This window comes from Abrus precatorius, unplaced genomic scaffold (assembly GCF_003935025.1).
Source record: "Abrus precatorius isolate BTA unplaced genomic scaffold, Abrus_2018 Scaffold11, whole genome shotgun sequence".
Classification (NCBI taxonomy): Eukaryota; Viridiplantae; Streptophyta; class Magnoliopsida; order Fabales; family Fabaceae; genus Abrus; species Abrus precatorius.
The window spans coordinates 28,409,287-28,433,352 of NW_020874303.1; the positions used below are offsets into that span (position 1 = coordinate 28,409,287).

At 30.2% G+C, this 24,066-nt stretch overlaps 3 protein-coding genes across 5 annotated transcripts; all 3 read right to left on the reverse strand.

The window, feature by feature from the left end:
- Positions 1-2,642: 2,642 nt before the first annotated feature.
- LOC113855231 (glucose--fructose oxidoreductase) lies at positions 2,643-7,433 on the reverse strand. 2 transcript variants are annotated; one of them, XM_027486781.1, is made up of 12 exons: positions 7,177-7,433; positions 6,960-7,100; positions 6,658-6,706; positions 6,420-6,437; positions 5,264-5,379; positions 5,083-5,196; positions 4,491-4,541; positions 3,876-3,964; positions 3,735-3,795; positions 3,532-3,606; positions 3,276-3,386; positions 2,643-3,054 (listed from the first exon to the last, which is right to left on the reverse strand). In XM_027486781.1, the coding sequence occupies exons 1-12, from the start codon at positions 7,300-7,302 to the stop codon at positions 2,926-2,928; spliced, it is 1,080 nt and encodes a 359-aa protein (XP_027342582.1). In that variant the 5' UTR covers positions 7,303-7,433; the 3' UTR covers positions 2,643-2,925. The 2 variants fall into 2 exon arrangements, with proteins under 2 accessions (XP_027342582.1, XP_027342581.1); XM_027486780.1 differs by having other exon boundaries at positions 2,732-3,057; positions 7,177-7,381.
- Positions 7,434-8,678: 1,245 nt separating this feature from the next.
- LOC113855160 (DNA topoisomerase 6 subunit B) lies at positions 8,679-14,860 on the reverse strand. Of its 2 annotated transcripts, XM_027486667.1 has the most exons (19): positions 14,566-14,860; positions 14,404-14,456; positions 14,203-14,300; positions 13,982-14,087; positions 13,654-13,791; positions 13,398-13,449; positions 13,212-13,276; positions 12,949-13,055; positions 12,775-12,877; positions 12,522-12,607; positions 12,244-12,440; positions 11,608-11,723; positions 11,403-11,488; positions 11,095-11,167; positions 10,155-10,246; positions 9,880-10,018; positions 9,708-9,802; positions 9,417-9,591; positions 8,679-8,986 (listed from the first exon to the last, which is right to left on the reverse strand). In XM_027486667.1, exons 1-19 carry the CDS (start codon positions 14,657-14,659, stop codon positions 8,840-8,842), a joined length of 2,022 nt encoding a protein of 673 aa, XP_027342468.1. In that variant the 5' UTR covers positions 14,660-14,860; the 3' UTR covers positions 8,679-8,839. The 2 variants fall into 2 exon arrangements, with proteins under 2 accessions (XP_027342468.1, XP_027342469.1); XM_027486668.1 differs by lacking the exon at positions 8,679-8,986 and having other exon boundaries at positions 9,421-9,591; positions 9,712-9,802; positions 14,566-14,764.
- A 1,259-nt stretch (positions 14,861-16,119) lies between these two features.
- LOC113854571 (beta-glucosidase 12-like) lies at positions 16,120-23,431 on the reverse strand. Its single transcript, XM_027485639.1, has 13 exons — positions 23,234-23,431; positions 22,944-23,013; positions 20,527-20,585; positions 20,150-20,225; positions 19,973-20,050; positions 19,779-19,866; positions 18,971-19,226; positions 18,711-18,826; positions 17,843-18,060; positions 17,657-17,688; positions 17,453-17,555; positions 16,378-16,486; positions 16,120-16,291 (listed from the first exon to the last, which is right to left on the reverse strand). Exons 1-13 carry the CDS (start codon positions 23,396-23,398, stop codon positions 16,120-16,122), a joined length of 1,542 nt encoding a protein of 513 aa, XP_027341440.1. The 5' UTR covers positions 23,399-23,431.
- Positions 23,432-24,066: the final 635 nt, after the last annotated feature.

The following is a 24,066-nucleotide window of genomic DNA, read 5'->3' on the forward strand; positions in this document are numbered from 1 at the left end:
TACATGGCAAAAAAAAAAAAAAAAAAGAGAAAAGAAAAATTTGTGATCAGTGAAAAACTGATTCTCTATTGTGCACTCACATATAAAAGGCACTGTTTATCTATCAGCAGCTAGCATCTTCGGCATCTCTGTCTCTTCCTTCTGATAGATTATTTTTAACTGTGTTAGTACAATGTATATTGCTTCCTTTTAGATAAGTGTTTATTAATCAATGTTACGAGACATTAGTTAAATATTAATAAATAAAAAGTTTTTAATAACTAATACACTAAAAATACCATTTTTCCTTAAATAATGATAGGTGCTTATTCCTCACACGTTCGAGGATTTTGATTAGTTGTGACTCTTTTGTTTGTGGGTTTTTGTTTTTTGGGTTTTGGTGAAGGTAGTTAGTTGAGTTGGGAGTATTACCAGTTTGTTCGTTGGATTAATAAAGAAACAGTAACTAAATAAAATATTATTATTAGTTAGTAACTATTCTATTAGTACAGGATCAGTGAGTTCTTGCAAATTGGTCAACTTTATTACATTGGACAATTCAAATTCGATTAAATAAAATATCGGTAAAAAATCAAGTTAAGAATTCATATTACAAAGATTACTTTCAACAAATTTAATAAATTTTCATTGTTTTTTTTAATCTCTTTTTAATAAATAAAGATTTATATATAAGATGTGTTCTGACTACTTAATTATTTATTACAAAATTTTATCTTACAAAATATATAATATGACCGTGAATTAATATATTCACTAATCCAATGATGGATATAATTTTAAAGAGTAGTTATATTTGTATTTAGTTTTTATTTTAGAAAAATTACACACTAGAAAAATATTTAAAAAGTCACAATAAAGTAGATTTTGTAATTAAAAAACAAATAAAAAAAAGTTTAGAAATTATTATAAAAATTGTGTATGGTATTGTAATGTAGTAGTGCTGCTGGTGGGGTCGTTGTCCTACCCCTCTAATTCTGTCTCACTGTGTAAGTTACACTGTAAAGTGTTTTCCAGCTGGTAAATTTGGTATACTTCCTTTTGTTGTTCAGCAATAATCGTAATAATTTTATTTATTTATTTTATCAAAATAAATTATATTATATATCCGATATTTATCATAACGAGATTTAATTTATCTTTTTTTTATCATATTAATTAATTTATTTCGTGTATATTTTTACTTTTCTCTTGTAACCTTTTATTGTATAAAAAAATATACAAATGTATTGTCTGATAAAATAATTCTATTTCTATCAGTTAGGGTAAAATCGACGGATTTTTCCAACCAAATATAATTTGGGTAGGTCGATTAGCCTATTCTTTATTAATATAATTAAGTTTTAAAAATGATATTTTTAAATTTATTTAATTAATTTATATAAGAAATTAAAAAAATTACTATTATTTTAAAAAGAAACTTATATATTTTAAAATAATTTAAAATTGGAGTCAATTTGATTTATTCATTTTATCAAATTATTCGTTGATCCCTCCAATTTCGCCGTATTTTTTTACGATTTTCCTCCTACTTCTTGTCATGATTTTTGTGAAGGATCGTATTAAGTACAATTTCTTAGACATTTTTTAAATTATTTTTAATAAAAATTAAACCTTTATCTCAATAAGTAACATTAATCTTTAATGCAAATTTTTATCATATGTAATATTAAGATAGAAATTTAATTTCAATTTAAAATTAATATTAACAGTAACTAAAGTATTGCACTTGGGATTTTAACATCTTGAAAACTTTGCATATGCCAAATTGGATTCCCACAAGATCCAAATGAATGAATCGTATTTGCAAATGAACAACTTAAATGTAACTTTAATTTTTTTATATTGTTTTCTAATTTAAATTAAAATTTTACTTCAATAATTAAATAAAGACTAAAATTAGTATTTATTATATGTCTTATTAAAATAATATTTTAATTATAATTAGAAAATAATATTAAAGTGCTTAAAAATTACATTTATACAAATTCACTTTTGATCAAAATTAGATTTACAAGATCCGGTTAATCCAATCTCTCTTTTACTAATCGTAATTTAGACACTAGCCGTGTCTCGTGTTAGAAGGAAACGGAAAAAGTCGAAGGGATTCTCACTATTTATTATATTTTTGCTTGGTAATAACTTTGTGTGTATTTAAAAATATGTTTTATAACAAATCAAACACACTTGAAGTCCGCAAACATGGGATTATTTACCATTATTTGGTCACGAAAATATGCAAAATCGTTATTGTTAAGTATGTTTTTAGATAAATAATTTATTTAATAGCAGGTTATCATACGAGAATTTCTTCATAAGTTCGATGTTAAATTTTAATAAAATAAGTTAAGATTTTATTTAAATAAAAAACTATACAGAACTTATAGAAACTTTTTTGATAAATTTATTAAAATAAAGTAGAAAACTTATAAAAATTATTTTCATAAACTTAGGAAAAACCATAAAAATCCTTCCAAACATTCACACATACAGACGTATAAACTACCTGTTTCTTGACTATTTCCACGAATGACTTGTGAGTTTGATTTCACTAATTTCTTTCCTACCTTTCTGCGTCTGGTGAACCAACGAGGCAGTAGTGTTTGAATATCGAACAGATTAACTAACTGGACAAATTATCTTTAATATATAATGATTATTTACTACGTTTTATTCGATAGAATGAAAATATTTTAATAATGATAAAGGTTGCAGCTGCATCGCATACCGGCAATAATTTCAATAAATTTACACAAATCCTAAAACTTCATCCAATCACATTGATTGGTGTAATTCTTTAAATATCGGCTTATTCATCTACAATTAACTGCGTTGCTCACATCAATGTTCAAGATGAATACAAATTATAAAGTAAAATTCTGCAGATATTGAATTATGTGACCAAATGAAAGGAATTCCATGATTACCTCAAAACTTTTTCACGTGAACTATCTCACCCTGCCTTGCTCCAGATTCAAGCATTGCCTCCAAAACAGCAACATCTCTCGCACCCTCCACAAAAGAGAGGCGATGCTCAGCCACAAATTGACTCCCTTTCTGCTAAAAGGAAGTAAATTATAGATTTAGGGTATTAGACAAGAGATTAGCTCCCTGTATGGATTGGTTTTATTTCTTGTATTGGCATGAAGTTGTCAGAATCTACAGTTTTCCATGTATGTTTGGACAAATAATTGCAGAGAAGGTAACATGATAAATCAATGAATGGAATTTGTAATGGAACACATATGAGAAGCTAGAAGCATTTTGTACTCAATTACCTTGAGAGAGTTTTCAGATACATCATTAATAAAAGTTTTTAATTCTTCAAGTACTCCACTAAATGGGAAAAAGGAGCTTTTACTTTGTCCATCGACACCATATAACGTGACCTATATAGCATCATAAGACATAAAAAAATGCTGACATTTTAGGTAAGGAGTAGTGAAGATAAATGACAGTGCTTTGATTAAAAGCTCGGAGCTACTAAGATATTGACTATTTTCGAAAACCAGTAACTGAAACTATAGTATGTACCAGGTAACCATGTTTTCCTTGGAATCCACGCTCAACTTGCAAGGTTCCATTTAAGCCAACAATTCGCCACAAAGTCTATAAATGTGTTAAATATCATGAGTAAAGACATAGAAGAATAAATGCAAGAATAAGCAGCATATCAACAGCCTGGCATGAGCTGAAAGTGTGTGTATTTGTAAGAGGAATGATCATTGACCACATGCCTTGGGTGATCTGGAGGAGACAACCATTACAAATACTCCTGAACATCCATTCTCCAAATGACTAAGGCAAAACATTTCAAGTTAATTTTAGATTTCCAGTCGAGTATTGTAAAGTTAACTCCATGAAATAGAGAGGCTTACAAGACAGATGATACATTATCTGGTGCAGGTAAGGTCATATCTACATGAGATGTCATAGCTGAAACCGAAACCACTTCACACCCAACAAGCTGCCCAAAAAAGGATAAGACCACCGTTATATAGAACTCAAACCTCACAGCACCTTTTCTAGGATTTCTAATAGAGAAGAAAATCTAAGAGCTATCCTTAGTTCTTTTCTTTTTAAAGTTTCTAAGCAGAAAGGAAACTTCAACTATTAGAATCATGGGATAGTTTGCCATTTGAGGCTCATTTTCGTGCTAAAATGAAAGCAGTTCTCTTCCACAATTTATGCACTCATTGGTGTTGAGTGTGATACTATTAGCATTTCAAAATAAAGCCTTCCATAAAAAATTTAAATCAGACAAGCAATAAATTTTAAACATTCAAGTGTATTTTGGAAGCAAAGCATTAAACATTAATAATTTAGTTTTGGTAAGACTGGTTCATAATTTAAGATTAAGATGCCAAAAGAGTATCAGTTGGTAAGACCAATAATCAGAGCAGTTAATCTGCACAATAAGTTGTATTAGAAATATCAGGACACAAGTTAAACAAAATAGTCTCTGAATTATACAAAAAACTCTTTGAGATTACCATTCTTAACCCTGCAATGAAATGCACACCCATATCAAGAATAAAACCTCCCTGCCAGAAAGAAAAAAGTAAAGTTAACATAAGGAACCAAAAAAATTATAGTACGATTAAACAGGAATAAACTGTTATGCATGCAACGTGAGAAGTTATTAAAAATTTCAGAAAAGGAAATAGAGAAAACTAAAATAACCTTGATGAAAATGGCCTAGAATTTCTCAGTATTCCTTCGGTCATGTCATATAGAGAATTCATACTAGAGGGAAAAAAAATCTCAACCTTATTAATTATCATTTAAAGTTTGTGATATTAAATATATTTTCTTCAATCATTATTTCAAACAGTAGAGTTCTTAGGTCATCGTTGAAGTGATCCAAAGCATGAGGGCCCGTTTGTATCTCCGTTGAGAACAGAGTTTGTTCAATTTGATTTTTTTCCCCTTTCATACTACTTGATTTCTAACAAGTTTTATGCATGAAAAATCATGTAAACTCAGTTTCAGTTTTTAAACAAACAAGCTCTAAGTTATTTGACAAATGCTCTCTTGTGAATTTACACAGATACAGAAAGTGCGACTTGATCATAAAGCACATACAGTGAAATTGCGCCTCCAAGAGCTTGAAAAGTAGGGATTTGAGCTGTTCATTGATCCTTCAATAATAACTTGGACGCTCATCATTTTGCCAATGTCAGCAATCAGTTTCTTGCACTGCCAAAAAATTTATGAGACTGGAAAGCCAGATTCATTGGTCAAGAGCTCACACAGAAGCAAATACCTCCACTAAGCCAGGCTCAAATCGATAATTTTCAGCCACGGACCAAATTAATTGGCCTGGAGCATCAGCAGAAATAGATTTGTACTGAGATAATGCAGTTTTCAACTCACTTGTACCTGCAGTATCAGATTGGTATGTAATTATGCTAAGAGTTTAAAATCTAAGGAAAGTATATTAAAAAATTGTTTATAGAAGACCTGACAACGGTATGTATCAACAAATTTTATAATGCCAACATGATAAGGTAACTGGCAATTTCCAGCTATTAAAAAGGGATAGCATATACATGGAACACCTAATATGGAAGTTATCAATGTGATAGAGGGAACAGTTCTTTTCCAAGTCATTATCAAAAGAATCATTGAGTCCCATTAGACTTTCATTACACAAGTGAGATGAGAATCATGGGATGGTCACTGACACACCCAGGTGAATTTTTTACCCCAGCTCATGTGCAACATGGTATTTGACTCATGATTGTAACAAATAGACGTGACTATCACATCAAGTAAGCAGCCAGGTCACTTTTTTTCTTTCTTGTTCTTTTGTAATTTTTCTTTTTTACCTTACTCTTCTCTATGAAGCCCCAACCCAACTGCTGCAAGACTTGAATGTACTAAATGAGAGGCAATTTCTCTGCATTCTTAATCAATATTCCCTCATCAGTAAATGAGTATCATCTTGACATGTTTTGAATTGAACCAAGTAAATTTCCAAAGGTAAATGAAAACAATTGGCATTAGAGTGTGGAGAGGAGTATGCAGTAAGTTTCAGTTTGATTTCAACATTATTGCGCTAAACATTTTTACTTTCAACATGACTTACCTCCAAATTCTTCTTTGTTACCTTAATATCTTCAAACTTTAAAGATAAGGAGAGAAGCATTCTAAATTTGTAAAGTAAAACGAACACTTGATCACATGAAGACAAAGAAACTAATGTCTAGTTTTCCTAGAATCGTGAGATAATGCTCTAAGGACATAGTCCATCATCTTTTTTTTCATAGGGAACAAAATTTACATACACACTATGAAGATAATAAATAATAAAAATAATAATAATAATAATAAAAGAAGGTCTAGACTCTAGAGGGATCCACCTAAAAACTGTTCACATACAGAGAAGTATGTAATTGCTAAAATAAAATAATACTTACAAGATGCTGCAGGTTTCTCTTCATATCCACAAAATAAGGCACCCAACGCATACAATATATCCAAAACAAACAGAGAAGTTAGCAACGGCACGGAAGATAAATGCAAGATAAATGATAATCAAATGCTCCATCAATTTACAAAATGATGTGAAGTAACCAGGCAAATTCCTCACCAACAAAGGCAACCATAAACACACACGTTAAATTTGAAAAAAAAAAAAAAAAAAAAAACCATTACCTTGAAGGACATGTTTACCAGCCTTTAGCATCCTCAACGAGATGTCAACCTGCAACAATTCATAAATAGTAGAGTTAAAAACTATATATCATTCATAAGTTAAAAAAGCGATAAATACTATCATAGCATAGACTTTGTAAAACAATCTCATCAAACATAAACAGATCCACATTTTGAAGAACTTGATCCACAAGCAGCAAGTAGAGCATATTATTTTTGTCAAATTAAGTTAAACAACTAATCCTTATCTTAACTCTCACACAAATGTGAACGTTCAGAAATAGCAGAGAGAAAACAGAGACCTGATTATGACCAGCCAGAACCACAGCAACTGCAGCTATTGATCCATCCTGGATGATGTCATCAAGACCGTTATCTCCCCACTTACACTCTACGCTGGGGAAATTTTGACGAGCAATTTCCACAGCAGCTGTAGCCGATTGCTGTGCATGAAAATGAAATGCAGAAAGCAATTAGAAGAAAAGAGGGGCATAGGAACTTTGGAAATTGAAAGAGTACCTCGGTGCGGCTCCAAATGGCTTTGAGGATGAAGAGATCAGAGATCTCAGAGAGTCTTGGAAGGTACTGAGTCTTGACGAAGATACCGGCTCCTATAATGGCGATTTGCGGAAGCTTCGTCGCCATAACTACAATACAATATACTGTAACCCGTGTGTTTGCGCAGTTTCAAATCAAATCTCACGCACTTTCTTTTCTCAGTATTTCTCCTTAGCTTTATTTCTTAGGTTCTTTTGGATTTTGTAATTCTCCCTAATGTCCATTGGTGGTGAGCTTCTGGCCACTTTTTATTATTATTATTATTATTATCGTATTGCATTATTACAGTTGTTCCATGAAGACCTGCAAATCATAATTTTTCAAGAATTTAATTGATATTTTTATTGGCTTTTAAATAAATGAATAATTTTTTGTGCTTTAATTTATTCTAAACATTAACAATAAGCGTTGTGGTCTGCCTAGATTTTTTAATTTTAAGTATTGAAAAAATAATGTTAGAAAGACTAATCAAATAATAATTTTTTATTGGAATTTTTATTGACCTTTTAAATAAATAAACCATTATTATGCTTAGCAGTTTTCTATACACTACATTTTTAATTTAATATTAAATTGAATTTTGAACTTTTTACATATTTATATTTACTCTTTTCAAATTTATAAAATTATTAAATTTAAAAATAGTCATGTGTCGTATTTTTAATTATTTATTTAAAATAATTTAATTTAGTAATAGTTGTGCAATGCACAAAAAGAATTACTAGCATTTTTCAAAGCATTCATTTTTTAGTAGTAATTGGAACTTTTTTTAAGTGGTTCTATTCAACTATTACTAGATATTAAATATATAATTTTTATTTAAAAAAATTGTATATAAAGAATGCAACGGTAGTTTTGAACAATCCAATCACTACGGGAAACAAAATAAATCTAACCAAGCTATTCCTTTTCTTATGCGTGAAAATCAGAAAAAAAAATTACTTATCTAGTAATATTATTTTAAAGATAAAGGGCTTCTTAATTACTCATTTACAATAAACACATTAATATGAATTTAATTAAAAGATATATTTACACAATTTTTTAATCATAAATTGTCATATAATTATTTTAAAAAATTACCATGTGACTAAAAACTATTAAATTTGTAATATTTATTTTAGATATCATATCTAAAATGTTTTTAATAATTCACCAGATAAAAAAATACAAAACTGCGAGCAATTCGAATTAAATTGTCATCATTTTGTAAAAGAAAATTATAAAAGCGAAATATAACATATCTTAGCCCAATTTTGGCCTTGGGGCATTTTCCCAAAGTAGAAATCATCTTTACTTCTGAGAATGGAATATAGAAGATGAAATCAAGCATGAGATTATAAAAATTCGACCCGCCACCGGGGCAAAGGCTGTGAAAAATATGCCCCTAATGCATCTGTAGCGGTTCCCGTCGATAGAAAGCTGGATGCAAAATCATATGAAGAAGTCGTCATTGGAGATGCACACGTCAATATTATTTCAGAATTCATTGCAATCTTATCAATCTTATTGGCATTTGTTACAAATGAAATGAATAGATAGAATAATTGTTCTTTCATATACTGTGAATAAATTTGATTTGGAAAATTGATTTCATTTTCATTATCAAATCAATTTTCTAAACCTACTGAAAGACTCTGAAAACAATAAATGAAGAATGTAAATCAATCATCTTTTTTTCATATTCCAATGACTGTATGTATATTGTTTCTCTGGGTTCCTCGCTTACTCCACTTTGTGTGGCATACTCCAACGCCATTTCATAGTCCACCTGCACATACACAGTGTAAACAAAATTTCAGCAAAAAAACCAAATTCAAGCAGCCCCAAGTCAGTCTCTTGTCCTAGATGTTCCTCTGAAATAGCAACTCAACGAAAATCCAGATTGTAATGAAAATTTTCCTGAATGAGAGATATGATTGTGTTGGTCATAAAAAAAAATTCTTCTTATAGGAAGTTTTATGAGGCTAATTCCGTAGCTCTTCAAGCTACCCTTTATTTTAGCAACAACTATAACTAAATCCAGATTTTAACTTAAGGTGGCTTGTTCACATGACAAACAAGCAAGAGTTGTTCCTCTGGATCAATTTATTGCCACTCTTGACACTTCCCATCAAATCAGGTTGAGGTATCCTTTTAGTTTTTGTATATTGTAAGTGAAGTATGATTTTTTCACCCAAAAAACAAGCCTGAGAGCATACCTGTTCAACATGTTTAGCAAGCTTTTCGCTCAAAGTTTCTTTAGTAATCAAATTCTCTGAGACTTTTCTCAGTAGTTCTACATGATCATCCCCATAACGATTCTTTTTTGATGTGTGTACGTGTGTCATTTCTTTCAAAACATTGTACACTGCACCACTAGCATCAGGAATATACCTGCAATTGGTAGGAAAGAGGGAACATGTTCTATTTCATACCTTCGAAAAAAAGCAAATGCAGCATCATTCGGACAATTTCTGGAATTATGAAGGACAAATTAAACTTAGGCATACCTACTTAGATTTCGTTTCCTCTCCTGCTGCTCACGGGCTTGCATCTTTTTCACAATCTTGGATTTTAATTGGACACAACACTGCTGAATAGCATACTGTATTTTGAAGAAAAAGTAATGTTAGACTACTTTACAATGCTAAAATTGAAATTTTGTAAATTAAAACTTCAAACCTTGACAGCAGAAGCAATCTCAGTGATGTCATCTCCAATGTATTCTTTTCCAGTTCCTTTGAATGGAATTTTTGTGCTCACAATGCTTACAAAGACACCAATCTTATCTTGTATCTGGTTGATTTTGTAACTATTCCAGCTGATAAAGGTATTTAGTAAGATTTCCCATGTTATTATTGCCTTGTGATGCCAGAGAATGTTGTAAAGCAATTATTGACCCTTATTCTGTCACCTCATCATAAAATTAGAAACCATATGCTTCTGTGCACACTTACTTGATTCTTTTAAGAGCAGTCCTGGTGACCACATCGGCACCTTGCTCAAAAAGTAGTGGAATTCTATTGGCAAATCGAAATATATTCAGACCCTGCAAACAAGAATTACATGTATTGTCACTGACAAACCATTACCATTGTTTAAGAACAGAATGAAATGACTCTTTATAACAGGCTTCTAACATTGGCCAGTTGATCAAATGCTTGATCAGGAATCACCCAACATCACTTAATTTACAACTATTATGGCAATCAAATTTTAACGAAAAATATAGTGACTGAGGGAGTGGGGGGAGGAGGTTAAAAGGCTCTTAAAGTTTAAGTGTCCAATTGGCGCAACATGGCATAAAGTGGTTCAGCTCAGTCCGGGCCTAAAGTTTGGCAACTTTATTCTAGAAGGGGAAGGGAAATGCTTAGTTAGCAGTGGGACTGGGTCTTGTCATGTGTAAGGCTCATATATAAGGGGATAGTGGTGGGAGCGTGGAGCCAGTTTTGGGGGTTTTTTCTTAATGGTTGTAAGCTGGGCAGAGGTGTTTCATCCTCTGAAAGAGCTGGCCTCCAGGATTGCAGAGCATATTTTCCCTTGTGATGTTTCCTTTAAGAATAAATAATACCATTGGGAGAGTGGGAACAGGGAATATTATCACAATCCATCAGAAACCATCTTAAGAAGTTCAATTAGGTTTTTTCTTTACAGAAGAAAATTTTGTTACAATATAAGACAAATGAAAAAGAGAACCACGAAGCACAAAAAACAAGGAAAAAGAAAATAAAAACTATTTCTCTAGTTCTTTTGCACACCCAAGAGAAGTTTTTTATGCTTATTACTACACTAATATTATTGACTATATCATCAAATACTTTTCTGATATTTTTAACAGACATGAATTTCAAACTTATCAAGCATAAATATTGTTGGAACTTGGAAGCAAAACTTAACTTGCTTGACATCTTTTCCACCTACACTGACTCCAGCTTCCACAATGAATGGGTGGCCTTCGAAAACTTGAGCACTGTACAACAATGACAGAGGAAATTAACTTTAAATCATTATGAATTATCTATTACCAGAAAAGCCAGGCACATAATCAACATTAAGAAATATCTCATGCGCCTCTAGTATAGTGGCTAATTTACACATGATGATCCATAACAAGGACAAAAAAAATTATTAAGAGGTATAGAAATTCCAAGAAGCATAAAATGAGACAAAAAGATCTAACGAAACTTAGATCATTGAACCACAACCTGCCTGAATAAGTTGCAACCATGTCTGGGTGCAGCTCTTTTATAATTCCTAATCGAAGATTGTATTCACCGGCAGGACTAAGACACTGAAAAAAAAATTAAGGACATACAAAATGACAAAAGTAAGGAATATACAACTAAAAATTGGAAAATGCATGATGAAATATATAGAAAAGGGGCTCATAATAAAAACTCCATTACTTACATGACCACTAGGATCATCAAACTTGGCTTGACGAAGTAACTGGTGAATGCGTACTAGTTGCTGTGAAGTTAGAGACTTCACTGCCATTTTTGAGCTGAAGTCTGGGCCCATTTCTCCTGAGAAAGCAAAAGTAAAGAGTGCAATAAATATCAGATTGGGCATCATAACATGCACATTGAACCATACGACTATAAACTTCCTCTGATTGCAAGCAAAATAAATTATTACTAATCTACTAAAATGTCAATGTAAACCCCAAGTATCTCTTTTTGAGCCTCAGTAAAAAAAAAAAATATCTACATACCACAGCTGCAGCAGGCAACTTAACTCATCATTGATTTATAAAAGGAGAAGGGCCTTTTCATTTCCATATTTTAATATCAACAGAGAGAGCAAGACATGTCTTCTCTCTTCACTTAACCATCTCACGGTAACATTGCTTTTACATCAGAGATAAATGGATATTGTCAAGTGGAGAGCCTTACTTTACTATTATCCTTCCTCTTGTGTAACCAAATATAAGTTTTATTCATTCTGTTTGATGCATGATGAATCCAAATGTTCCTTTAAATATGTGCTCAATAAGAAGCAAAACAAGCTCTGACATTTGTTCATAAAATTACTGTTTTCCCTCACCTATCAGTCTTTCAGCATAAGATTTACTAATATTTACAAATTCATGCTGAAGAAACTGCAAAAGGTTCTGCTTTGAAGTTTCAGCAATAAGTCTTTTAATTAGCAGCAAATCAACGGAGGATGGATGATGCTTTGTCTCCATAGGGATGGGTGGCATCACATCTGTTCTGCGAGCAAATCTTACAGTGACATTCTTGCTGCCAAAGAGAACAGCTTGTATAAGATGATTGTGTATAGTTGCTTTATGAGGGAGAATCTGAAAAGATATATATACATACTCAGGTGCATCTGATACAAATTTAAATAAAAACTGTGCATAAGGGGTGATAACAGCCATTTGTCGCATGTAATGCAATATTTTTGACTGCAAATGTAAACAAAGGAGCTTAGATTAGTGAAACATGACCACCATTAGTCTTCAGATAAAATCAATAAGCATGACAATAGTTTACTTCGGAAAATGTAACTGGTGAATTATATCTGAAGTTTGCAGTGAAATTATTAAAATTTCACCAAATATGTATGACATACACGGTAAGTTGTCCAGTTCCCCTCTATAACAACTTGAATTTCAGCTCCGTGCCAATGTTCCTTGTTCTCCCGTTTTTCATGTAAATGTACATGAGGAATATTCCTGAAAATTGACACATTTGTTTATTTGGAAGAAGATTAAATATTAATTTACTTATAATGCTTAAATCATACTTATGAATGTCGATATCCAGCCTGCAAAATGAAATATAATTTTGGTTTCTCATTGATGAAGAAATTTCAATAGGAAGCCCAGTACTCATTTTAGACCATATTAGCGCCTGCATACATGAATGATACAGATCAAGAAGGCCAACTCTGATGTATGTAATACAACTTCATGTGAAAGTTGCCAACTATTACAAGTTAATTATCAGAGTACAAAAAATTAATAAAAGAGGGAAAGTCATATTTAAACTAGTGTATGTTGCCAATACCATCTTTGCTCCAAGGCCAAACTTTCCCCGTGTCTGCTTCAAGCCATATTTTGTCCCAGATAGAACTGCACGAATAGATAAGCTTACAGCAAGTAAGGTTTCTAGTTCCTACCATAAAAAAACAACTGCTGAAATGTCGAAACATGTTGATTCACGGATAACTGAGGTAGCAGGTAATTGACTGACCTCGGCCAAACATATTTGGGATGTCATCATGTGGCATTCCTTTCCCATTATCCTGCAAGTAGTAACAAACATGAGACTGACTATGTTTCACGTGCAGGAATGAGTGATAACCACAGAAATGATAAATATTTTCAAATTGAATCTCAAAATCAGATCAAACACAAACAGTTCTGCTAACTGGATCAAAACTAACGATAAAGACAATGCTCATCAACACAGTAGAACAAATGAAGGCTGAGGCAGAAACCATGCGCACCTTGCATGTAACTCTGTAAAATGAAGCCTCACCTCGACCCTTGACACCTTTTGAAGCTGAAGCTTCTTTCACTTTCTTTCCAAGGGCAACATTCTTTGCTTGTATTTCTTGAGCACGAGCCTCTTTTGCTAATCGTTTCTGCAAGGGAAGACATAGTGTGAAACAGAACCCAAGAGAGCCTCCCACGTTTTAGTCTACTAAATCGCTACAAGTTGTTTAAATGAATCAATACAAATTCAAACTTGTTACCATAACAGATTATACCTCTTTGATCCAGACAAGTATATTCAGTAGAACAACCAAAGTAACAAAATAAAATTAAGCTCACCTCACGAGCCTTATCAGTTTCATAATCATCATACAACTCTGCATCCACACGTTCCCGATCAACAAGACCAATCATGGAATTAAATTTGCTTTTCCTTATCTCCTCACTGCAACAACCAACTCATGATGAAAGAAATCATTTACAGATACACTTAAAAAATCCCTTGTCCACATGCACTCATTTACTTGTTCCATTCATCATACTTGTGCTTGCATACTTACATTGTAATTTCCACCACGGGAAGCTCAGATATGGATTCCGCCGAGTCAAGTGAGTTCTCCACAAGCTCTCTAACAGTAGTATAAAGAGATTTTCCAGGCTGTAGTGAATTCAGTAGAATTTCAGAGATCACACACACATAAATAAATCACAAAAATGCATACATACACCGAATCGAACACATCATTATACCATATGCTTACGTTATCAAATCCTGCAATGTTCTTGTTCTCCGCGAAGAACTCAGCCGGGGATTCTACGAATTAGCAAAAAATTCAGTTGAAAATTTATATATAAAAAAAAAAAAAAGTTATGAAACATTGAGATTGCAACATTGAAAGATGGAGAGAGAGAGAGAGAGAGACTCTGCTTCAGAAGTGTTTCTTTCGGTTTTCGAGGAGTCTTGGATTTGGTTTTCTTTGCTTCGGTTGGGCTCTCACTGCTACCACCTCCATCCATGGAAATTTCACCCTTAAATATTGAATTACAGGGAAATTTGAATTCGAATAACTCGTTGAGTTCGGATTTAGAAGTAGAAGCTGAGAGTGAGAGTAATCGACTTCGATTCAGCGAGCTCCTGCACCGAACACTGCTCCACTAGGGCTTCTAAGTTGGAAACATTGAAGATGCTTGTGTTGGGGAGTGTGATCTAGTGCTGTCATCCGTATTGCAGATCACACTGATTTGGCCATTTGCCCAAGGGATTCGTGAGATCAACGGCCAATATTTTTGTCTAATAACTAAAACCCAGTCAACGATGGAATCCTGATATTTGGACGGTGAAGATTCGTGATAGTTCGTACATGCTTTTGTCTGCACTGCATCACCAGAGCTGTCGCTTGGAAAATTTCATCGCTTCTTCCCGCCAACACAATCCATCCTCCATTTCCGTGCAACCTCACATTTTCTATTATTATTGTAAGAGTAAATTGATTCATATTGAAATTGATTTTTTTTTCTTTATTAAAATTCACTTTACAGTATTTAATGTTCATTAGAAGAGATTTTGTGAAACTAATAAACATAATTTGTTTTTGAAATAATAAAACTCATAATTTTAAGCAGCGATACTTCTGTTATTCAGAAAATAAAAGTAACGATTTTAAATGTACGTGCTGTTGTCAAGTGATCTCAAATTTTAGGAAGATGATTAATTAAATTTTAAAGGTTTTTAAGAATTTTTTATAAATATTTATTTCAAAATAGTGACATATTGTATTTTCAGAAGAGTTCACTTTTCAACAAATAAATAGATTTCAACCAATTGTAAATAAATAACAAAAATTAAAAAGATTTAGAGATAAATTGTGCAAACTCAATTTATCATAATTTAGTTATCAATCACCTACGACTTAAGGCTTTAAGTAAATTTTGAGATTTGTCTATTATATCAAAGCAATTACAATTTTTTATTTGTAAGCATATGGGAAGACCTCATCCAAATTATAATTTTACTCTAAAGGAATGTCTCATCCATTATACTATGAAAAAATAAAACGCAATTATCACAAAAGTTTATTAACAGCCATCCAATTAATATAAAATATAAAAGATAAGTTTTAGGGTTAACGATTGATGTGTTGTAATGTTTATTTTATTTTATTTTCTTGTATGATTTTAACCCATAGAGTATGTTTAAATAGCATCAAATGCTATCCACGAGTATTTTTAAATTAAAGGATGAGAGAACTTTGCCTAAAAACTTGATTGTTATGTCAAATTTGTATGAGCTAATTGATTAGCTTCATTTTTTTTTTACTAATTCGGCACATTTTAAAAATTATATAATAAATTTAAAATATAACTAAAGAAATATATTTCTCTTTTTTGAATATGATAAACGACCATACAATTATTTAGAGTAATACGTGGTTAATACAAGCCATTACATATTATAATAACCATAAGGTTCACAAAGTCTAGTATTTTTTGAGAAAATTCTTGAACCATTTTGCTGAGAGCTTTTGATTTCTCTTCAAACCATTTTTGTAGTCCACAAAGTTTATTCCAAACCGCACTGTGTAACCATTAGTCCATTCATAATTGTCCAGCAATGACCATACAAAATACCCTTTTACATTTGCTCCATCCCTTATAAAGTCAACAAAATTAAAGTATTAAATAAGATTTAGAAAAATAAAAGGTTTTTAAAATGTACAGAAAAGTTATTTACTTACCTTATCGCAGAGTGAAGATAAAATAGATGACGATAGTAATAGTCAATTCTATAAGTATCTAGAAGGGCTTCTTCTAGTGACAAAGTTGGATCATTGAACTCGTCGATACCTATAAATTAAGTGCAATACATAAAATATAATTTTTCGTAAATATGTTGAATATGTAAAAAAAAAAAATATCACATGCAACTTTATAATAAAACTGAATACAGACCGTATTTTATAATAATAAAATTATAAAAGATACATAAATTCTGAATATATAAGAAGTCATTTACTAATATTTTATTGAAAAATTAGAAAATAAATAAGGTGTAAAATAAAAAAATTATAATTTACGCTCTTATTGATGTATTTTATTACATTTATTTAAAATCATGTTGTATTTTAATCATATAAAGCATTTCATATATTTTTTTAATAATGTTTATTAGTATATTTGACCATTATTTGAAATTGTAAGCATAGAAAGAAAGAAAAAAATCATGTTACAAATGTTGGATATATTAAGAAAAATTAATTACAATTTTTCTAGAGCTAAATAAAAAAAAGTACTGACTACGAATGGTTTACTAGTTAACTCAATATGAACTACATATCGGGTTGTTAATATATGTGCATATTTTATGCAAATTAAAGTATCGAGTTTCATGAATTATTATGTTTTAGTACTAACCTTGTAGCTAAATATCACAGGTATTAGTATGCTATCACTAAAACAGAGGAAAGGTCATTACCAAAAACGAAGAGTAAGGTAGAGAGATTATTTGATAATTGAAAAGATAATGAGAATATAAGGTAAGAGAATTGATGAATGAATGTTTAAGTGTGACAATAAAACCTCGGTAAAAAAATAACAAAGCAGAAGTTAAGAATGTTTATAATTAATTTTTTTTATGCAACTTTTGAGAAAAGAAATATTGTTAAAAGCTAATGTCGCAGTCCCATAGCCAATAGTTTAACTTTTATAGATGATAGTTGATATATAATTTTTATATTCTCACCAATTTTATCTATATATTTAATTACATCAATGACATTCAAGGATGGTAAACATGATGTTTGGTCTAATTACCATTTTCAGTGATGTAAATCAAAGGGTTGTTGTACTTTTCCTTGACGTAGAGCAATAGTTCTAGAATTCCTTTAGGATAAACATATAACCAACTTGAAGCAGCCTGCAAATATACGTAGTTAAAGATACATATTACCATCTATCTTTAAAAGTTAAGCAAATTAATGACGATAACTAAAGTTAAACATGGCCATATATACGTACATTTGGACCTATGGGAGTGCCATTGCGCTGAGCTGTCTCACAAAAACAAAGACATGATATTATCAAATTCAACACACACATGGACCATATCCGAGTTGTTATTTTCATGAGAATTAAGAAGCATTTTAGCTTAATATGTGCCTTAAATATAATTTAGAGAGAGTTAATAAATAAAAGCACCCTTACTTGTCAAATTGGTAAAAGAATCTGTGAGATAATTAGGTCTAGCGTTGCTTTGTCGGGGTGCATTGGCAGCATAGTTAGAGGTGTAATAGTTTAGTCCAATAAAATCAAATGAACCAATGAGTAGCTTGGCTTGTTGCTTAGAGAACTTTGGCAATCGTCCACCAACTAGAGAACACATACTTTGTGGATAACTTCCTGTTGTTAGTGGCCCCATAAACCTGCAATCATTTTTTCAAATGAAAAATTCTTAACTTGAGAATCTTTTGTTTTTCTTCACCCATTGTCTCAGTTCGTCTCTTTATGGCTATCAATCTCATATAGTACAGTTCAGAAGACACAATGGAATGGTTTCATTGCTTCAAACTCTATTGTTCAATATATAGGTGGCGGTCAAAAAATACCGTTAGTATAGGACTAATATATTATTTTGTTGTCTTATTTAGAAAAAAAAAACTATTTTTTAAATATAAAAAATAAAGACTCGTTTTTAAATGCATTAATTGCAAGATTCTCTTTATATCCTAATTTATTGTAAAATTTGTATTAAAAAACACTCATTTTTTATTTATAAAAGTAAACACACTCATTTATTTAATAAATAAGACATTAACTGATACTATAAATATTTTTAAAAAAAGTATAAATTCATGACATATGACTATTTTTTATTAATCTTGATGAATTTATTATTTATTTCTTATAGATAAGAGTAGAAATAAAATATAATAGTTTTCTTTTTTTTTTATCAGAAAGAAGAAAATTGTATACTTAATATTAATAAGTATTTAATTTGTCTGAATTAGTAACTTTATCTAGCCTATGTTTATTTAGAGAACTATGATATTACAGTGTAATGCTAAGCACTCACCATCCAAGCATGAAGTCAATTGCTCGTTCGGCGGCATTTTGATCCAATTTGCTATCCGAATATGGTACGAACCAATGAGAGACTAGGGTTATGCCTATTGCACCCTTCTGAGATGCCTGCATAGAGTATTTTGCATGGATGTTACATAACAATACCTGGAGTACCTTTAATTAGACCTCACAACAGTTTTGAATCGAAGTCTACTAAGCTTCAAATTAAGCCTGAATAATTTTCTCATGGTTCAATGTTATAAAAAAAACCTGATACTTCCCCTTATACACATTTACAGCTACTGCATGAGCAAGAAGTTGGTGATGTGAAACCAAATAAGGCTCTATCCCTGAATCACCACCAGTGCAATTTGGATTCAGCCATTTTGAACATCTACCTGGTGCTTTCACCCCGCTTGCATAGCCACCCATGCTATAAGTATATGGCTGATTTAAAGTAACCCAGTGCTTCACCCTATCTCCAAATTCCTTGAAGCAAAGTTCCGCATAGTCTTGAAAATCATTTCTGAAAATTAATCATGGATTATGAATTATGATATTGCATGATATACCCAAGTCAACTTTTTATATTCGCAAATAGTTTACAATTAGTGAGAAACGGAAAAGAATCTACTTATCAACTTTAACACATATCTAGCAAATGATTAGCCTTTGTCCAAGTGGATGAAAGTTTAAGGCAGTTGGTTCATAATATTGTGCTTGTTCATATTACATTTGGACGCTTTAAAAAACAATGTTTAAAATAAAATATGCACAATTTCGAAGATAAAGTCAGAGACAGTGGTTTTTCTCACTTTTTCCTTAATCGATCGCGTAATATCAAACCTTGAGCATAAGCTATACAGGTAATTTTCACATAGATAGGATAGATTGGTACACTTTATGTTTAAAGCCCATAAAACCTTTACGGAACAAGATATCTCAATATAAAACTATTCATGTTCTTGATTTATTTCAAAATAATATATTTTAGTTTTTCTGTTAAGTCGACATCTGATTAGTTATATAATTCATGGCATCAATAATTTGAGTAGAAATTGAATTTTGTATCACTCACACTATGCGAGGGCTTAAGAAGCCGCCGTACTCATCTTCCAAAGCTTGGGGAAGATCCCAATGAAAAAGGGTCACAAATGGTTGTAAACCTGCGATACTAAATTTAATTGATTATGATTGTTGTCAACCACTTGGTGAAATGTTAAAATGAGAACTTCTAATACAAACTAAAGTAAAAGAAGTTTGAATTTTGACCATTAGCCAGTAGTTCGTTGATGATATTATTGTAGTATTTGACTCCTTCTTGATTTACACCTCCACTAAGCTTTCCTTCTGTAGATAGTGTATGAAAAAATTGAAATAGTTAACAAAAGCAACTACCTAAGTAAGATCAATTAAATGATAAAAGTTTATCATCGATATTTAACTCACTTGGGAGGATTCTAGACCAAGAGATAGAGAATCTGTAAGCATCCAAATTTATATGCTTCATGATTTCAACATCTTCCTGTAAATAAATACATTGATGTATTGTTTAGTTATCAAAAGAAATCATTTTATCGTACAGAAAAGCAAAAACGAATAAATACAAAAGAAAGATTGTAGTTCCTAGATATATATATATTGATATTTTTATTTTATATTTTGATTACACCTTACAGAATATGTCATTTGCCTGTCAAAACCCATCGAGAATCTGAGATTAACGGTGAATACTGTATTTGTTGCTTAATTATTAATCATTTTGAGGGTAGAAGATGTTTGATTCTTTATTGATTACCATTCATTATTTCGAATTTGGAGCGTACCTTGTAGTGGTGATATTGGTCAACTGCCACATCTCCATTGCTTCTGTCAAGTATCTTATCTGCAAGTTTACATATTCAATATTAGTTTATTAGTTTGTTTGTTTTAGTTTTGAAAAAGTTGTATCATTTTTAAAAATTAAAAAATAGTAAATTAGTTTATATTATTTTAAAAAAAAATATATATATATATATATATATATTATAATTCCTTTACAATATCTTTAATTAAAGGAGTAATCTTTTTAAAAAAAATACAAATAAACAGGGTAACTAACTATCAAATTTGGACTGCTTGCAATAATGTGTTTGAAACTGCAAACAATTTTAATCGTCAAAGATGTGTATTTTACATTAAAAATGCAATGCAAAAATGATCTTTTTTTTAAATAATGAAATTAGTTATTTTTAATTTCTCATTATAATTTTAATTCTATAACAATATTATAAAAATCAAATTAAAATTAATATGAAATTTAATTTTTTATAAAAATTAAAAATATTTAAACAAAAAAATTAGCGGTGAGTTTCTCCGGTGTTTTTTTTTTTTTTCAAACCTCACCCTTGATATACATATTTACTTTAAAACTTGTTTTAACTAAATAATTATTCGTTTTGAATAAATTTATTATATTTTTTAATAAATAAATAGTTGTTCTTTTTAAATTCATTCAAAATACACTATGCATTATGTAATCATGATTTGTGATTTTAATCACATCGCCGTGCATGATTAACATCTTTAATAAGATTATTGTTCTCTCCTAAGGGGACAATTGACAAATACGTCAACACCGTTACCCTCGAGGAAAAGAAAACACAGAAAAAATACTGTTGTTTCACTTTTTCTTTTATCTATGACTTTAAACTTTTCTATAAAAAAACTAAAAATAACTAATATTCTTATTTTATTAAATTTATTTTTGAAAATAATACGCGATAAAATTATTATTATTCTTAATAAATTATTGTTTATTTAATGCAATATTTTTCTATTAAATTGACTTTGTAAATAAAAGAATTTGACAACCACAATGAAAATGACGGTTTACTAAAACTATTTTTAATGTTTTTATCATCAGGAAATAATTATATTGTTTCAATATATAATAACTTGAATTTATGATTATCATATTATAACGAGCAGGTATTTGAAGGAATTTTAAAATAAAGAATAATAAAAATAGTGTGATTTATGAAATGTCCTTGAACAATATTCTTACATAATTGTAATAATTTTTTATATATGTAACTCATTCCTTATTGAATAAAAATTAAAGGTTAGCGTAGATTGTAGTTGAAATGCTGCTGTCATGCAAAAAGCAACTATTGGAGGTATTATATATTAGGGAAAAGGTTGGTTCTTGCCCCTCTGAATTTTGTGAATGAACAAGTTGGATCCAAGTCTTATCCTATTGAAAATAGTGTTTATTACTGTTATTATTATTAAAGGCTCGAATTTGAGATTATAATTTTATTTACAATATTTAAATTAATTATATATATATATTTATAACCAAAATTTTCTTATACTAGTATAATTTTAAAAATTATTAAATTTTGTTATTTAATTTATGTTTAACTTACTTTAGTGACTATTAGATATAAGTTAAATAAAAGACTAAGATAAGTGTAAGAATTTTTATATTTATATTAAATCTTTTTATATATATATATATATATATATATATATATGGAGAAGTATCTTCTTACACTAGTATAAATTTAAAAACTTTTACACTTAATCTGAGTATTTCATTTAACTTAAATCTAATAGTCAGTGAAGTAATAAATTATAACCTATTAGACTTAAGTCAAATGAAAGGTTCAAATTGAGTATTTTTAGACTTCATGTCCATATATATATATATATATATATATATATATATATATATATTATTTTTAATCAATGTAAGATTTTTTAGTTATACTATTCAAACATGTTCTCTCTATTATTGAAGATAAGCAGGCTTCCGTAACTAATAGTTTTTTTTACTGTAAAAAAATATCATAAGTGTAAAATATAATAAATAGTTAATATATTAGCTTTATATTTTATTAAATAGATACATATGTTCACTAAAATACATCTTAAATTCAATACGAATCAAATTCATCTTCAATTATGTATAAAGCTCAGTTAGAGGAGTATTAACAATTGTGTATTTTTTTTTTATATAGAAAGCAATAACTGATTCTAAATGTATGTTGTATAAAATTAAAAAAGCATGGTTATATTTTTATTTTAAAAACAATTGTAATTCATTTTTAAATAACTTTTTAAAATTATTTTAATAAAATATATAAAGCAAACCAATTTAATTTAATTTTTATATGCGAACAAGGATTAGACAAATCTTAGTTGAGTAAATAAACAACGATAACAAAGAATATAAGAAAAGGAAAGACAGAAAAAATACCAGGATATGTATGGGTGAAGGTATCCCATATACTTGCTCCTTTGCCACCTTCTTTTGCTGCACCTTCGTACTGTATATAGTATACATATCATTGCCACAACAAAATCTTTAATGAATCATCATCTTCTTTGATAATTATTAAAGATGGAAGGTTTATTAAAAAAAATTGTCGAGAATATTAAGCATGTAGTGCTGTTATTTCACCAGAGTTTCATATTCGAATAATCACAGACACTGCATTTGAAAGGATTTGTATAGATTGGTGTGATGTAGTGTAGATGCAGGTGTACCTGGTAGGATGCGGATCCTGCCCCAAAAATGAAACCTGGAGGAAAAGTGGTTCGATTGAGTGAAGCAACGTCGAGAATAGGCGCAACAGCTTCTGCAAAAGCAATTGAAGGTAATGTGCTAAGAAGAGCGAAGAGAGGGAAAAGTGAAAAAGGGTTGCATGCCATATCGTGTGGTGAAAGATGCTTCCGATCAAAAGAACAATTGGATGCTGCCCTTTTTATCAAGAAAAATATCCTTTTTATTACCATTAATAGTTACACTTCTCTCTCATGATGTCACTCACATTACCTCACATGTTACGTAAAACATCATATTATTGATTGAAATCACGTGTTAGTATAGGTTTAAAAATATATTTTATTTATAAAAAAGGCACACTTTTAAGCTATGAGGTGAGATATGATTTAAAAAATATATGAAACCTCTAATTAAACATGAGTGAAACCTCTAATTCCACTCTTAAAAATTGTGGGTCATTTTTCTTTTACATGGAATAAATTGATTTATACGAACTTTATTTTTTCATTTACATGATAAACCATAGATGATTGCTAGTTACTTACGTATTATTCTTACATAAGTAATGATTATTTACTGTTGCTTAAAAAATAATTGCCAATTAGGTTTATATACATGAGCTTTTAATTGTATGTAAGGTTTTCCTATTTATTCAACTTTCTCAGTTACGTACTGTTTTTCCTCTGTCTCTGCATTAAATTTTTGATTTGCATTTGGATAGACAAGATAAGATTTGTGTGGTTTAGCATAAGAGCTATAGTTTAATTAAGTGCTTGAAAGATACGTTCGTGTCAATTCCGTCGTTTAAGAATGG

Bases quoted from the DNA above. Each gene is read 5' to 3' on its own strand.
- LOC113855231 (XM_027486780.1), bottom strand. From the start codon at position 7,302: ATGGCGACGAAGCTTCCGCAAATCGCCATTATAGGAGCCGGTATCTTC. The intron at 7,101-7,176 runs GTACTCTTTCAA...TTTCATGCACAG, and splicing joins CCATTTGGAGCCGCACCGAG to CAATCGGCTACAGCTGCTGT. The intron at 4,542-5,082 runs GTATGTGCTTTA...TCTTTCTGGCAG, and splicing joins CTTGGAGGCGCAATTTCACT to GGAGGTTTTATTCTTGATAT.
- LOC113855160 (XM_027486667.1), bottom strand. From the start codon at position 14,659: ATGGATGGAGGTGGTAGCAGTGAGAGCCCAACCGAAGCAAAGAAAACC. The intron at 12,608-12,774 runs GTATGTCATACA...TTACATTTGCAG, and splicing joins GGAACTGGACAACTTACCGT to TCAAAAATATTGCATTACAT. The intron at 9,592-9,707 runs GTATGCCTAAGT...TACCAATTGCAG, and splicing joins AGGAAACGAAATCTAAGTAG to GTATATTCCTGATGCTAGTG.
- LOC113854571 (XM_027485639.1), bottom strand. From the start codon at position 23,398: ATGGCATGCAACCCTTTTTCACTTTTCCCTCTCTTCGCTCTTCTTAGC. The intron at 18,061-18,710 runs GTGAGTGCTTAG...AAATGATTGCAG, and splicing joins ATTGACTTCATGCTTGGATG to GTTTATGGGGCCACTAACAA. The intron at 17,556-17,656 runs GTACGTATATAT...GTATATTTGCAG, and splicing joins GCACTCCCATAGGTCCAAAT to GCTGCTTCAAGTTGGTTATA.